The following is a 16,628-nucleotide window of genomic DNA, read 5'->3' on the forward strand; positions in this document are numbered from 1 at the left end:
GTACCTACCTTTATACGCTAGCGGCTGAACCGATAGCGGAAAGAATAAGGAAAAATAGAAACATAATAGGAATGAGGATAGCAAAGTGTGAAGTGAAGATACAACAGTTCGCAGACGATGTTACCACTCTTACGAGAGATTACGAATCGGTAAAGTGGGTGCTGGAAGAATTCAGATTACAGCGAGCCGCCACCGGCCAAGAACTGAACGAAAACAAGACCGAGATCTTCCAACTTAATATCCCGAGATGCAGACGAGCGAGCGAAAACCTGAAAAATCAAATTAAGCCAGGAATAAAAGTATTGGGACAGTACATCGGAGAAAACCAAAAGAAAGAAATCTGGTCCAAAACTACGCAAGCAATAAGAAGAAAACTATACGACTACGGTAAAAGAGACCTCAGCTGGTATGGCAAACAGCTAATACTCAACACCGTGCTAACGCCTAAGATCATACACCAAGCCAAGACAAGCACACCCAGCAACGAGATGATAGGGACTCTGAACAAACTATACTTCAACTTTGTGTGGCAGCCTGAAAAGATTGAAATAATAGCTAGACAGAAACTAACCAAACAAAAAAAAAGAAGGAGGGATGGAAATACCGCATTTAGAGGCAAAAACTAAAACTTGTAAACTGGAAAAAATTGGAATACTGGCGAAATTAGTCGAACCAACAGAATTTTGGCACCACCACGAATTATACCTATTAGGACCGACTATCAGGAAATGGAACAAAAATCTTTTCACAAATAATATGCCTTTCAATACAACATCCATTGTAGCAGTATATTTATTAAACTCGAAGAGATTTCGGGTGCCTCTTTTCAAGAGTTATCGGCACAGTGAAGGGATTCAAACAGATTTAAAAGCAAAACCAAAAAGGCAAAGTATGACGCAACAATCAAAATCACAGACCATGAAATTCGCATTGTATGAATGGCAACAATAACAAACTACGAAGTACACGGACATACGGTACTATAGTAGCAGCACAGTTTGTAAATAAACAATTACACGCATAAATAAACAATTACACGCACGGAACAACACGCACTAATGAGAAATTTGTAGGTTATAGAGGAAATCTTTCTGTCTGCATAAAATAGGTTTGCTCAACTGAATAATAGTAGACTCCAGCACTTTTAAATGAAACACAGACCTACCACGCGCAATGACAGTGAACATATTGTCATCATAGTGCTGTGCACAGGCAAGGTTTTCGCTCAGATGCTGACCGATTGACGAAGCATAGGCTTGGTAATCATCATAGCAGTCTATTTTTGCAGCCAATTTGCACTGACGTGCGAGCTTCGTGCGATCATTTGCGCATGTTTTTGACCGAATCAATTTTGGGATATGCTGCTTAATACGCTGAAACAATCTTTGAGATGCACGTCCTACATACCTACTATCACAGTGGCACTTGTATTGGTAAACAACATTACTCGCATCAAAGGCAGGAAGTACATCTTTTCGAGAGTTGGGTAACAAGGGTCTCGTCGTGTACACTACATGCGTGTTAACGCTGTAATAGCAACGGTGAACAGCCGATTTAATAAGCTTTTCAAATCGGCTAGATACGTTACCTAGCCAAGGTAGGTGTAAAAATGCCGGGCATTTTTCTGGGCCATATTTTGGAGCTGTATCCGATTTTTCAATACCCTAGAGATGGAGCATTTTAATATGTGGTCCGGATAGCCATTTTTGGAGAGAATGAAGTGGATATCATCCAATTCGCGTGACAGTTTTTCCGGTGAGCAAAGGCGCAAGGCGCGATTAACGAGAGATGAAATGAGGTTTAATTTACGCCGCTTGGGGCAGAATGAATCCCAACGAATATAATGACCAGTGAAAGTAGGTTTTCTGTACACCGACGTTAAAAACGTTTGTCCTGATCTCTCTACTAAGACGTCTAAAAAGGGAAGGGCAGCATCAGTTTCCATTTCCACGGTAAATTGTAGGGCTGGATGGAGACAATTCAATTTTTCGAAGAAATTATTACACTCCGGAATAGTTTTCTGCGATGAAAGCAAAGCTCAATGATCTTGCACATGCGTATTGTGGCACCCCAGTGGACGCCGGTGATTTTCTGATGAACAAGGATTGTTTTAAAGCCATCAAATCCTTACGTTCAAACGAAAAAATTTGCATCACAAAACCTGACAAAGGTTCTGGAGTTGTGATTTTGAACCGGGCAGATTACAACATGAAAATGGAATCCATTCTTCAAGATTCGTCAAAGTTCACCAACCTGGGTCCTGCCGACATGAACGATAACACGCGCAAGTTAGAAATGAAGCTGCAGCGTCGCCTTCTCAAACTGAAGAAGGATGGAGTACTTCCATCAAATCTGTACGAGTCTCTACGCCCAACGGGATCACAACGGCCGCGTATGTACGGTTTACCGAAAACACATAAAGATAACGTACCTCTTCGCCCCATGTGTGGATCGGCACAACATAATTTAGCCAAATGGCTTAACACCGTCATTGAGCCAGTTCGATCATTGTATAGGCCTACGCACCACTGCGTTCGCGACTCGTTCACGTTTGTTAACGAATTAAAACGCACAAAATTAAATCCGTCCAATGTATTTCTTAGCTCATTTGATGTGAAAAGTCTTTTTACTAACGTACCATTGTCGGAAACTTTCGAAATCTGCGCAGACGCGCTTTATGATGGCACGCTTGAACCTCCGAAACTACCGCGTGAAATATTTCTTGAATTGTTGCAAACTGCTACTAGTAGCGTTGAATTCAGCTTCAATGACACGATGTTCCGTCAATGCAATGGTATTGCGAAGGGTTCACCGTTGGGACCTAGTCTGGCCGATATATTCGTGCGATACCATGAAAAGAAATTGTTTGAAAACGTCGCAAAACCTCTCCTCTATTTAAGATATGTCGATGACACCTTTGTTGCCTTTAAAAATGAGCGAGAGTGTAATAATTTCTTCGAAAAATTGAATTGTCTCCATCCAGCTCTACAATTTACCGTGGAAATGGAAACTGATGCTGCCCTTCCCTTTTTAGACGTCTTAGTAGAGAGATCAGGACAAACGTTTTTAACGTCGGTGTACAGAAAACCTACTTTCACTGGTAATTATATTCGTTGGGATTCATTCTGCCCGAAGCGGCGTAAATTAAACCTCATTTCATCTCTCGTTAATCGCGCCTTGCGCCTCTGCTCACCGGAAAAACTGTCACGCGAATTGGATGATATCCACTTCATTCTCTCCTAAAATGGCTATCCGGACCACATATTAAAATGCTCCATCTCTAGGGTATTGAAAAAATCGGATATAGCTCCAAAATATGGCCCAGAAAAATGCCCGGCATTTTTACACCTACCTTGGCTAGGTAACGTGTCTAGCCGATTTGAAAAGCTTATATAATTGGCTGTTCACCGTTGCTATTACAGCGTCAACACGCATGTAGTGTACACGACGAAACCCTTGTTACCCAACTCTCGAAAAGATGTACTTCCTGCCTTTGATGCAAGTAATGTTGTTTACCAATACAAGTGCCACTGTGATAGTAGGTATGTAGGACGTACATCTCAAAGATTGTTTGAGCGTATTAAGCAGCATATACCAAAATTGATTCGGTCAAAAACATGCGCAAATGATCGCACGGAGCTCGCACGTCAGTGCAAATTGGCTGCAAAAACAGACTGCTATGATGATTGCCAAGCATATGCTTCGTCAATCGGTCAGCATCTGAGCGAAAACCTTGCCTGTGCACAGCACTATGATGACAATATGTTCACTGTCATTGCGCGTGGTAGGTCTGTGTTTCATTTAATAGTGTTGGAGTCTACTATTATTCAGTTGAGCAAACCTATTTTATGCAGACAGAAAGATTTCCTCTATAACCTACAAATTTCTCATTAGTGCGTGTTGTTCCGTGCGTGTAATTGTTTATTTACAAACTGTGCTGCTACGGTTGCCAGTAAACTCGCCCCAAAGTAAACTCGGCCCAGGCAAATTCGGCCATTACATCAGTAAATTCGGCCCACCGAGAATATTGTATTATAATGTATTACCAACCGTTAACATGAATTAATTACATAATTATACTATTATTAAGTGATTTGGATGTCAGGGTATGCGTATATCGCGTAACCACGGGAGATAGCGCGGATATTCACGGGGACCGAATTTACCGACGGCCGAATTCACCGGTCAATTCACTGGTTACTCGGTCAATTCTGCCCTCGGAGAATTTTTTATAAAAATTTATTACCAACTATTAATGTGAATTAATTTCATAATTATATTATTATCAACTGATTTGGAGAACAGGGTATGCGTATAAATATATATATGTATATATATATGCCGATGTTTACGGGGCCGAATTTACCGACAGCCGAATTCAATCGGTATATTCGGCCCTCGGAGAACATTGTGTGAAATTGTATTACGAACTAATAATGTGTATTATATTACATAATTATAATATTATCAAGTGATTTGGAGGTTAGGGGTTAGGTTTAGGGTTAGGATTAGGGTTAGGTTAGGGTTTGGATTAGGGTTAGGTTAGGTTAGGATTAGGTTAGGATTAGGGTTAGGCAGGGTTGTAACCAAGTCACAAGGCACCGAGTCACGAGTCAATCTCACTTTTATAGTTTTGACTCGAGTCAAGTCGAGTCATTTTCAATTCACCACCGAGTCAAGTCCGAGTCCAAGTCAGCAAAAAGAGGGTCGAGTCCGAGTCACGGTAATTTGACTCGAGTCGAGTCCAAGTCATTGTGTTGACTGCTCAGTTTCCTGTTAAAGTCTTGTTAAACCCACTTTTTATAACTCTGTTTGGTGATATCGAATGGTTCGCATTTATAATATATTCATTTTCCTCACTTTTAGCAGTTTCTGATCGCATTTTCAAGTACCAGTACCAATAGACAAAATCCCAATAGTGTGGTTACTTTACTATTCTTCGAAATTACAATGAAATGTCGGTATTGGCCGTCTGCGTCTCGAGTCATAAGACTTGGCTCGAGTCATGCGCAATGACTCGAGTCCAAGTCGAGTCAATACACAGATTGACTCGAGTCGAGTCGAGTCATTTCCGTATTTTGAGAAAATGACTCGAGTCAAGTCGAGTCATCAGAAAATCGTGACTCGAGTCGGACTCGAGTCGAGTCATGACTCGAGTCATTACAACCCTGGGGTTAGGTTAGGATTAGGGTTAGGTTAGGATTAGGGTTAGGTTAGGATTAGGGTTAGGTTAGGATTAGGGTTAGGTTAGGATTAGGGTTAGGTTAGGAGAAAATGACTCGAGTCAAGTTAGGTTAGGTTAGGAGAAAATGACTCGAGTCAAGTCGAGTCATCAGAAAATCGTGACTCGAGTCATTACAACCCTGGGGTTAGGTTAGGATTAGGGTTAGGTTAGGATTAGGGTTAGGTTAGGATTAGGGTTAGGTTAGGATTAGGGTTAGGTTAGGATTAGGGTTAGGTTAGGATTAGGGTTAGGTTAGGATTAGGGTTAGGTTAGGATTAGGGTTGGGTTAGGATTAGGGTTAGGTTAGGATTAGGGTTAGGTTAGGATTAGGGTTAGGTTAGGATTAGGGTTAGGTTAGGTTAGGTTAGGATTAGGGTTAGGTTAGGATTAGGGTTAGGATTAGGGTTAGGGTTAGGTTAGGATTAGGGTTAGGTTAGGATTAGGGTTAGGTTAGGATTAGGGTTAGGTTAGAATTCGGGTTAGGGTTAGGTTAGGTTAGGTTAGGATTAGGGTTAGGGTTAGGGTTAGGATTAGGGTTAGGTTAGGATTAGGATTAGGGTTCAGGTTAGATAATGGTATTGTAACTGTTGTTGTTACTCTGGCCCTGGCCGAATTTACCGAGGGCCGAATTCACCGACGGCCAAAGTGACCGAGGGCCGCATTCGACGGGCCGGATTTACTTTGGGGCGAGTTTACTGGCAACCGCTGCTACTATAGTACCGTATGTCCGTATACTTCGTAGTTTGTTATTGTTGCCATTGATACAATGCGAATTTCATGGTCTGTGATTTTGATTGTTGCGTCATACTTTGCCTTTTTGGTTTTGCTTTTAAATCTGTTGAAATCCCTTCAGTGTGCCGATAACTCTTGAAAAGAGGCACCCGAAAAGTCTTCGAGTTTAATAAATATACTGCTACAATGGATGTTGTATTGAAAGCTATATTCAAGTTCTGTACCACGAACCAGCTAATTAAATAATATGCCACACAAAACCGAACTAACAGACGAATGGAGGAGTATGGTAGGAATCCACGAAGACCTGGAATGGGAAATCGAAAAATGGAAAGAAGCAACGCACAAAGATATATACCTAGCGACGAATAAACTCTTGGAGGCGAAGCATAGCAAAGCGCCAATAGAGGCTAATTGGATGCAAATCCACTTTCCAGAAAACCTAAATGATTTACTAAACAATAAAGAAAAGGTGACTAGCTATCGTATCGCAAATGAAGGCTACCTCTTCGGAGCAAAGAGGTAGGAAAAATATATATTAAACACAAGAACAGGCGATATTGCAATCACAGAGTGTAGACAATGCGGGAACCAGCTGGAAACAGTGAAACACATTGTATACGATTGCCCAACAGCAAAAAACATACTTGAAAAACTAAGTCGCATCACCGACGGGGATCCAATTGAATTAAAAGAAGAAAATGTCATAAAGAACGAAGACACCGAAACCAAGAGAGAACAAGCTAGAATAATAGTCGCAATATATAAACAGAAAATGATACAACACAGGAAAAAATTAGATCAAGAAAACCAGATGGAACAAAATGAAGAAGTAGTCAAAGTGATCTATAATCAAACATGTAGAACTCTGAAAAGTAGATTAGAAATGCGAAATGAGCTAAGAAAGGAACTGGAAAAACTTAAACATGCGTTGGACTCGCCTTAGCTTACCCAACGTTTTTCGTGGCCGCTGGCACAAAAAACAACGAAACAAAAAATGTGTAACCAAGACCCCGAGCCGGAGGCAGCCCTAATTCAGAGAGGGCTGCTGAACGCCGGCGGATACGGAGAGCCGTACAAAAATAAAACGTCATAATGGCCAATTTCGTAACGCAACCCCCCTTTTTCGCGCTCTGAATGCGCGCCTGACTGTATACCAGTGGTTCTTGACCTTTTTTCCTCCAGCGCCCCCTTTCAAAAATTATCGCGCTCCGGCCCCCCACCTCATATTGTATGGACTGTAATAAAGACGATGGGTATGAGGGAGGGCCGTAACAGCACTTCGTCAGCCCCCTAAGAAACGATTGTCTTGCGCACCCATAGCGTGATAAACCTAACTTCTGAGGGCTTCGCCCCCAAGAACCCCGATACATTATTTCGATGGTCAGCAAAGTTTGTGTGGCCTGGTCGCCCTAGGCGCAAAAATTTTCTATAATGCAAGAACGAATAGATATGGTAATTGCATATATATGTCGCTATAAACGTTTGTCCTCTCAGCACACGTAATCATGATTTACCAATAGCGCTGAGGGAGCTGATGTATTGGAAATGATAGCCACGTAATTAATAATGGAACATATTCGGGCGTGCCCGATGGTACAATTACTTCGTTACATGTTGTTATTATGTTACCCCTTGTCCGCTATATAGTCAAACGATGTTGAAACGCATAAACGTATTAAACTAAAGTAAACCACGATTTAAAATTAGTATTTATTCACTGGCAAATAATTTTCTCTGACTGATCTTATTTGTCCTGTGGGGGGCAGATTGCGACGACATGATAATTCGGCACGAGCGATTCAAGCACCTATGGAAAATTAGACTTTATTCATCGAAGTTTACTGTCAACATACGGGCAATCCTCTTCGGCTAAGATTTTCTCGCTGGCGATCTTTTTGACACACTTCTCGGAGTCCCATATTGACCGGAGCTTCGTACGTCTTCGTGCATCGTGGCCTGGTTATGGCCGACGCCGAAATGCCTATTTCTATTTTCTATAATTATGCGTATTCTTCCGTGGGGGAGTCGTCAAAACATGATGTGTAATTTATGTTCATTCACCGAACTAATTTAGGGAACCTTTCGAGCTCACCGATTGGGGGTTTGGGTTGCAGCAACATCGGTCCTGGTAAGAGGTCAAAGTCCCGCCGGTCTTTTCGGAACTTTGGTATTGGAAATATTTAGCGCTTTAATCGCGTTCAAGGACCACTCGACTATAACAAACCATATAATAATTGTGTGTGGTATATTCAGGGTCAAATCAAGGTTGTTATAACAACAATCGGGCACGGTCTCATACCCTGTGGCTCGAACCATCTCGAATTCGCATCTGCGATTGGCAATACGGGGAAATTAATGTTATTGGATTTTGTCTTAGTCCTTTATTGTGTAATTACAAGTAAGTCAACTGAGAATGGGATGTATATATCTGCTCACATTGAATTTAGTAGGCCTACTGTACCCAGTGATAAATTTTATCATGAATGCAGTCCAAACAAAGCAACTCATATAGATTAGAACGTTCATGCGAGGTTGTGGACCACAACACTAGATAGTATCATCCTTTATGATACGATGAAGAAATATTCTGACGATTTAATATTGCAGCTCCCAAGTATATTAAGTTATTCATTTCGTGCACAAAGCTTCAAAACTTATTTTATGTACAAGGGGGCTCTCACTCTTAAAAGTGATATAAGGCATACAGTGCCCCCTTCTTCGATTTTCACGCGCTGTTCGCTGCGAGATGCAATACCTAATTCGAAACATTTTGTTGAAAATAACCCTAGCAAGCGTGGTGGCAGTGTTTTAACGGGAAATTGGCGATTTTAAAGTACTCGCAATTCGTTTTGCATGAATTATAATAACCCACTACACTAATGAACACATATGTAGCAAACATCGTCGCGTAGCGCGACCAAAAATTCCGGGATTTGACGCGTTCTGTGGAATATGTTAATTTGCTCTGAATGCTCATTAAGGATATGTCATACTACCGTATCATCTAATGCGAAGCCATTTTTATTCAGTGCCCCGCACATCGCCCCCGGAGCCCAGCGCCCCCCATATCGCCCCCTGAACGTTACCGCCCCATTCAAAATCGCCAGCGCCCCTTGAGGGGGCGCTGGAGGCAACGTTAAGAACCACTGATGTAGACTGTCCTGTAAATAATTTTGAACAAATGCGTCTATTCCCCACCAGAAACCATTGAATTCCCCACCGTTTGGGTACCGCTGATCTAGGTGAAAGGTTACACCAAGACATCAAAGCAACAACAAAAAAGATATCAGGGCGAATAATATGAGCATATTGTTCTACATTCTGTTAATTTTCTTTTTCCTTTATTTGAATCGTAAAACACACGATACATATACAATATTTAAAATATTATGGTATTGTATTATCATAGGAATACATCATAATTATACAGCTACATTTGGAATAGTAATCCCCACATTTCGAAGAGCAAGTTTCCACCTCACTCCAGAGCCGTTGAACCTGAAATATAAAAAGACGTCAAGAAGTTGTGTTGCTATCATTCTAGATAATTTACGTTGCTCCATGGGAATATTTGAATAATAATTTTGTATTAATACCCAAATTAGCAACTGTATTACTTAGGCATGGGAAGTAGGGTTACCCTTATTAGGAATTAAAAAATCAGAATAAATTATTGTTATTTTTTCAACTAGAAGAAATGGCTTTAATTTCATCTGAAGTAGAAATAGCTTCTCCCGAGTTTAGCCAAACATACTTGAATTCGATGCCAAATATACGAATGCTCAAATGCGCTTGCAACGAAATCATTCGAAAATAGAAAAGGTCAGTTTATTAATCGATTCTATTAATATTAAATGAAACGCATCGTCATACTGAATCCGACTAAGCCATATTAGAACATATACTAATTGTAGTCTCTCGCCAACACCACCGTTCAATTCCACATAACGATGACAGCATATTCACTGACACAGACAGTTACTATTGTCAAAAGCTCTTAAAAAGCTGGCAAAGGGGCAACCCATAGAAAAATCGGCAGTACGAGAAAATGTTTAGTAATCCTGGACTTTTTTCGGCATGTATCCTGGACCGACAGTCTGACACTTTGTTCGGGTCCAGAAGCGCGATGAATCCGAAAAAATGTATATTCGCGAAACACCATGACGACAGAGACAGCGAAAATATACAAACCAAGAATGAAATATATTTACTTTCAACGAAAGAAAATCCTTCCATGCGTCTCAGTTGTCCACCGACTTCGTTCACCGCTTTACATACATACGTGCCAAAATCATAGGAACCTATGTCTTCGAGCACCAGTGTTGAGCTGCCGAGACCATGTTTCTGATGTGGCACGTAGGTGTCATCTCGGTACCAGGTAACTTTCGGAATTGGAGTCCCCGATGCAGAGCACTTGATATTCAGATTAAAACCTGGCTCTACGAACGGTTGCTCTTCAGAAACTGACAAATCGTTGACAGCAACTGGAAATAAATTTTTGATACATGTGATACGATAGACGGAGATATAAAACAATTGTTAACCCATATCAATACACGTAAACAGAATGTTGAAGACCCCCTGAGACACAACCAACGAAACTGATATACAGGTCTATCGCATAATGACAGCACTTGTTTATCCACTGTTTTCACATGTATCTATATTAATATTATCAATATTAATGGAAACTATGCGATGCGACTTTAGCGTCAAATATTTTACAGTCGATTCTTCACATGGGTGAAAGTTTTTACGGAATTCGTATAGGTATTCGCAATACAGAGGTAGGTCAACGAATGTCCAACTCCAAATAGAATCGATTAGAAAGAATTCGCTTATGGTCGTTGCGGTACACAAACTTCAATCATACCTTGCTCGCAAATAAATGGCAGTGACTGAAGGCAGTCAGCATCGGAAACACCATTGTCAGACACACTGATGCACGAACTCCCATCTTGCTCACTGTTGACCCAAAATTGTGTCATGATCGGGCTGTAAATAATTAAGTCGAGATGAATAGCGAGTGGCAAGAAGGCGTCACGGAGATTGTGTGGCACGACTATTTTACAGCCAACCGATATATAAATTTGCATTAGGGAAGCGGTTCTCAACTGGTTGTATCCTGTCGCCTCCTTGAAAAATCTGGCTACCATCGTTTAATATCGCTATCTGTAGTATCAAGCAGGGGACCAACGAGACGAAAAATCCTTTGCATGGAAATATGGTCTTACAATTTGATACTGCGGTTTATTGAAGCCCAACCTACCTTTCCAGCTTCGACAGCAGATTCTGAAAATTCTCGCCATCATCAAGCAGTGCTAGTCTGGATTGATGACGTTTGCAAAATTGCTCAGCTTGTAGATAAGACCTTTGATCAATGTTCCCATCGTATACGCTGAATGCACTGTTCTCGTATGGTGTAGACTTTTGTTTGGCTGCAACGAATAATGTCCATTCGTTTGGTTCTTCTATTTGATTTTATATTTTCACACTATCGGCTGTATACCCTAACCTGGGGGTCATATGCACCGAAGGCTAATTTTCCTTAGGTATTCGGGCTCGATGACGTCACAAAGGAATGACGTCATAATGCGACAGAGTTGATAATTAGTAGGGCAAGTTTTTGCAACTTTTTTCTACAGCTTTCGGCAGCTTCTTAAATACTCGGAAGATATGTAGAATGCTGCTTTAAGCTGTTGGAGGAATCTTATAGTGCAACTTTTTGCAACGTTTGTCCATTTTTTTTCATGCAACTTTTTGCAACATTTTGCAACTTTTTTTTAGTCAATCAATAGAGAATGCGGATGGGAAACTGTATTCGGGAGTGGAATTGGGAAGTTGACCTTCTTTTTAGTCAACCGAGCAAAATGGCAAAATGTGGTCTTTTAGTGAAACTTTTGTGAACAAAATAAATGCAACTTTTGTCAAAAATAAATTCAACTTTCCACGGATATAACTGCAACAAAAACTTGCCCTAATAATTAGGGTTAATATAGCATCGATTGATGAGGGTTGAGTGCATGCGTAAATGCCGATTATACTATCTCCTCGTGTTAACGACCTTGGGCGTATGATAAGCTTGTCAACGAGTCCGGAAGTGCTATCAATTAGCGAGTCCCTGATCGCTCACGAACAATTAAATACGCCGCTTATCAAAGCATATTCCGTAACCTCGGCGACGATTTGCGCAAAGCAAAATGTCCAAGTTGTTATGGAATCTGTTCTGTATTGATTGTTCAAACCTTTCTCGTCTTTTACATTTCAAGCCTTGATACATATCTGCTGATGGTTATGTTCAAGTATGAGCGGAATTCAATTAGGCATGCACGGCGCACGCCCAATCGCACATGTCTACGGACATTCGATGTCATACAGTTTGGCGATGGCACTCTTTAATCGCAATCGCTAATCAACATACACCTAACGGCATTGTCTCCAAGCCACCGAGAGATAGGAGCCAACGCATGGAAGGCTCGAGACGCGATAGTTGGTCACTAGGCCGGAGATGCTATCATTCGTACCAGGCCTGTTGCAGATGCGATTGTGTAGTAGGGCTGTTCAAAAATAACTTTTTTTCCAGATTCAAGTCGTTCGGTTATCAAATTGTCAGGTTACCCAAAAAAACGCTGCACGCCAAGTTTGGTTCAATTCTAAAAAGTATAGGGCTCCGCAGATCCAATTAAAATTTTTAATTTAAACAGGAAAATTATTTAAAAAAAAATTTCAAATTTTTCTGTCAACCCCATGAAACTGTTGAGCTGTCGTCAGGGACGATGCAAAACAAATTTGACTCAATTCCAACAAGTAGAAGCGGAGGTATTGGAGTTTTACGTTGATATTTCTCGGATTATCCTTGATTGGTGCTATTTAAGAGATGACTTACATTCAGAGCTAAAAATATTGTTACATAACAACATAAATCCACATCCATATCGGTCGGCAATCAATGAAATGTCAAATCAAAGAACGTACGTATTTGACAAACGTATCCGCGTGGATTACAGCATCCTTCGTCATTCCATTTGCCTCTGGACCCGAGATTTATTTCAACGCAGTCCTCGTCTCCATTACTATTATTTGGCTCTCCGTTCAACCTGAATGTAGTCGATATTCCTGATATGTTCGTTGTTCTTCAAACTTCAGTGGCGACATCATTTTTTTTCTGGAGTCGACCTCGGTCGGACTCTGACTCGAACTAGCAAACCGTTGGTATCGCAACAGTTAAACGCCCACTTTACTATCTACTATAGGGATGGTGCGAGCTCATGAAAAGTACTGGTTTGTTTGAACGCGAACCTTGTAAGGCTCTGTTTGAACACGAACAAGAACCTATGGCGTCACGTGACGTCATATTGCTAATTCAAACCCTACATTCCCTCAAATTAGTACATTAATGTACAAGGTACATGATACCTAGCGACGAATCAGGTCAAATTATGCCACAATGCTTATAGTAGGCTATATGTTGACTTCTTAAACGTCACCAAATGTGTCAACTAGAACAATCAAATGCTATAATAATTCAATAAAATCACTATCTTGGTCGGTTTGGCAACAATTGAACGATGACTAGGCTAGACTGGACAGATGTATTCTTCTAGTCGTCCGAACCATTTTCGCCTTCCACTAGCGAATTGCATCACGCCCCCTGCATTTGATAAAAGACTTAATCAACGGTGCCTCGCATGGAAATATATTTCACCGACATAGCCTGTAAGCCTTTCACGGGATTGGCGCCAGTGTTTGGATTCGAATTTTTGTCAACCGGTTCAATCACTAGTGTCGTAGTTTTCAGCTGGTTCTGTTCTATGAAACCGGAGAGAACCGAGTGAAATCGATCACTGATCGGCACTGAATCATTACCATGTAATCCTCCAGTATGGCTTCAGTTCCTTTCAATAACAAACGTAATTCGTCATCAATCTACACTGTTTTCCTGAGGTACTTGGGTTGTCACGTGTGCGAGAATGTAACTTCACAAGGTGCGGGAATCCAAACTAAATAGGCGTCTGTATAGAGTGGCGTATGATTCGTAGTTGAAAATTGGGAATATCATTGATAAAACACGCAACATGCCGGCTTTTCATGTTTCACCCATATCCCGTTAAAATTTCATAAATCATTACTCCATCGAGCTTCCAAATGCTCAACATATCTTCAGAAGTTCCGTGAGGGATTTTTCCAGAGGTGGTCATTAACGAAGTACTTCTACTTTTTCGAAGTACACAAGTAGTTTTCCTCTACTTCTGGTACTTACTCAAGTAGATCTGATCTTCGCTACTTCTACTTCTACGTAGTACTTTGTGATCTACTTACTTACTTTGCGCTATTTTCAGTTTGTCAAGTAGAAGTAGTTTAATCCCCTAAACGGGAAGATAGCCTGAGGAATTTCGGAGTTATTTCACAAAGCATCAACATTTCATTTTCATAAAATTTGAGTAACGCCCAAATTTTTCGTCGCGCTTCGCGCGCAGTGGATTCGGGGTAACCAGTATCATTTCAAGATAGTATCGGTGAATGTAATTTAAGTTGCGGGTTGAAGTGGCTCCGTTCACACCGCATCGTCGCCCTTCGTCATATCAAATATTTCATCACAGTATATATTATTATGGCTCATCATAACGCTTGAAACTGATGTTTCGCAATCTAGCATTTACTTATCATATCATAATCTAGCAGTCCATGGCGTGTCTTCATCTGGAAAAGTGGACTCTAACTTATTTTTAGTTTTAGAGCTGTATTAGCATACCAACCTTGGAAACTTCCTGGACTAAAGACGTGAAATACATGTTCCGCTTTTAGAAGAAGTATTATATCTCACTTTCAACTCCCAGTATCATATACTTTGAGTTCTAATTAATATCAGTTCTTCTGTCTGGATGACATAGCCTACATGTTGAAGTATAAAAGCAAGTGTAGTAATGCCTTTACTTCCCGGAAATAAAGCTACACAGTATGGCATTTTTACGATCCGGCATATTTTTCATTAACGTTTGCTAATCGCGCAAAGCGCGTACACCGTATCCTATACAATTTCTCCTGCTCTTCGACTAAACTTCATGGCTTATAATATGGGGGCGGCCGCCATACCATCATATTTTCTAGAACGTGAACGTGCAGTTCGAGTAAACAGGATTAATATCGCATTTCCATATCAATACTATCACTTTCGTACCATGATGGGGACGAATGCTTATGCTGTCGAAAATTGGATACCTCGCCTGGTATGCATCAATATGAATCAAGCTCCACACCTTTCGCATAGCTCAATTTGCACCTTTTGACAATCCATGTGAACGAATTACGATCGTATTCACAGCTATTCACTTACTTAAGTAAATATAAAGTCAGCCAATTCTACTTTCACTTTAGGTACTTTTAGGTTGCTTATGGAAGAAGTACTTCTACTCGTACTTGAGTTGATTTTTTTCGTAGCTACTTCTACTTGAGTAGCTTTCTTGACTACTTTGACCACCTCTAGATTTTTCAAGAATTAGCGCACTGATTACTCCGTCTTCCCTCTCAGCGTCATTCATGCTGTATCATTTCCACGAATCACATCTGGATGCAACAGAAAAGAAAAACATAAACGGCGATCTGAATATAGCCCACCAATTTGTCCATGCGAAATCCTTGCCATCGTTCCATTCGAATTTACCCTCGCCAAATAGGTCACCGCCACCAATCCAAGCACGAGCCCCTCTTCAGAATTCAAAATGTCCAAATTGTAACGGAGCATTGAAATATTGTGACACTATGTACTAACTGAGCAACATTGGCGACAGCATCGTTCAGTTTTTTATCTTTCGGCATCACGAGTTCGCCCCCTTTCTGAATGCAGCTCACTACCGCCGCTCCGAATGTTATTGTATCCTGTTGGCCTACATAGTATTTGAGTACAGTATTGCCATACGATGCACTATTCTTCAACCCTGAAATGAATTTGCGACATGCGCAAGCGGTAAAAAAAGCAGTGGATGCATCAGAAAACACCTTACCTGCTAACGTAGACGTCACTGAACATACGAATAACACGGCCTTCAGCATAATGCTACTACAGCGTTTTCCTAATGTCTGCGCAAGAAGGGAAGGCAATTCAATTATTTCCGCAGTCATACTAATAAATCTGTACTAGCAATAATTAGTAGAGCCGGAATGGCCAACCTATTTGCTATTCACGGTCGCATTTCAAGTATGGGAGGTGTGGTACCGATGGATCAAAAATTGCAAAATGATCTCTGGCCCTCAAATCTTCAGCCGAGAATAGCAGATCTTTTGCTGTCTTAACACTTCGCTACAAGCTCTACCTATGGCGGACATTTACATGAATATCCGCCTTTTCGAAAAATATTTATAAACGTTTAAAATTTGTTGCTCGAACGTGTCATCGATCCCCACCCGGTGGGTCCAAAGGCACACGACCATGGGACCTATGAGACATACGCTCAAAAACTCAAATTTGTAAACTTGTTTTGTTGTGTACTATAAGCTAAGCTACAGCAAGCCAATGGAGAATGTTTCGTCGCGACCTTCAAGAAAAAATAGATTATAATAACTCAAATGTTGGCATAAAATCATGTTTTGATTTTCGCCTACAAAATTAATGCTACATACATATTACCCGCAAATCGACATTTTGACTTGCAAATACCTCGTAATAGCGATA

At 40.8% G+C, this 16,628-nt stretch overlaps 2 protein-coding genes across 2 annotated transcripts in view; both read right to left on the reverse strand.

The window, feature by feature from the left end:
* Positions 1-16,628, reverse strand: part of LOC145439415 (uncharacterized) — a 90,346-nt gene that overhangs the window by 6,932 nt on the left and 66,786 nt on the right. The window lies entirely within an intron of this gene.
* Positions 9,191-16,061, reverse strand: LOC145439410 (uncharacterized). The gene is made up of 8 exons (XM_080316890.1): positions 15,961-16,061; positions 15,729-15,894; positions 15,575-15,664; positions 12,935-13,056; positions 11,229-11,397; positions 10,833-10,954; positions 10,171-10,443; positions 9,191-9,457 (listed from the first exon to the last, which is right to left on the reverse strand). Exons 1-8 carry the CDS (start codon positions 16,007-16,009, stop codon positions 9,438-9,440), a joined length of 1,011 nt encoding a protein of 336 aa, XP_080173016.1. The 5' UTR covers positions 16,010-16,061; the 3' UTR covers positions 9,191-9,437.

This window comes from Botryllus schlosseri, chromosome 5 (assembly GCF_051294905.1).
Source record: "Botryllus schlosseri isolate E-star chromosome 5, Bs_hap1, whole genome shotgun sequence".
NCBI lineage: Eukaryota > Metazoa > Chordata > Ascidiacea > Stolidobranchia > Styelidae > Botryllus > Botryllus schlosseri.

Coding starts and splice junctions, on each gene's coding strand:
- LOC145439410 (XM_080316890.1), bottom strand. CDS start 16,009: ATGCTGAAGGCCGTGTTATTCGTATGTTCAGTGACGTCTACGTTAGCA. Junction 15,895..15,960: donor AGTGACGTCTACGTTAGCAG/GTAAGGTGTTTT, acceptor AATTCATTTCAG/GGTTGAAGAATAGTGCATCG. Junction 10,955..11,228: donor CTGCTGTCGAAGCTGGAAAG/GTAGGTTGGGCT, acceptor AATTATTTACAG/CCCGATCATGACACAATTTT.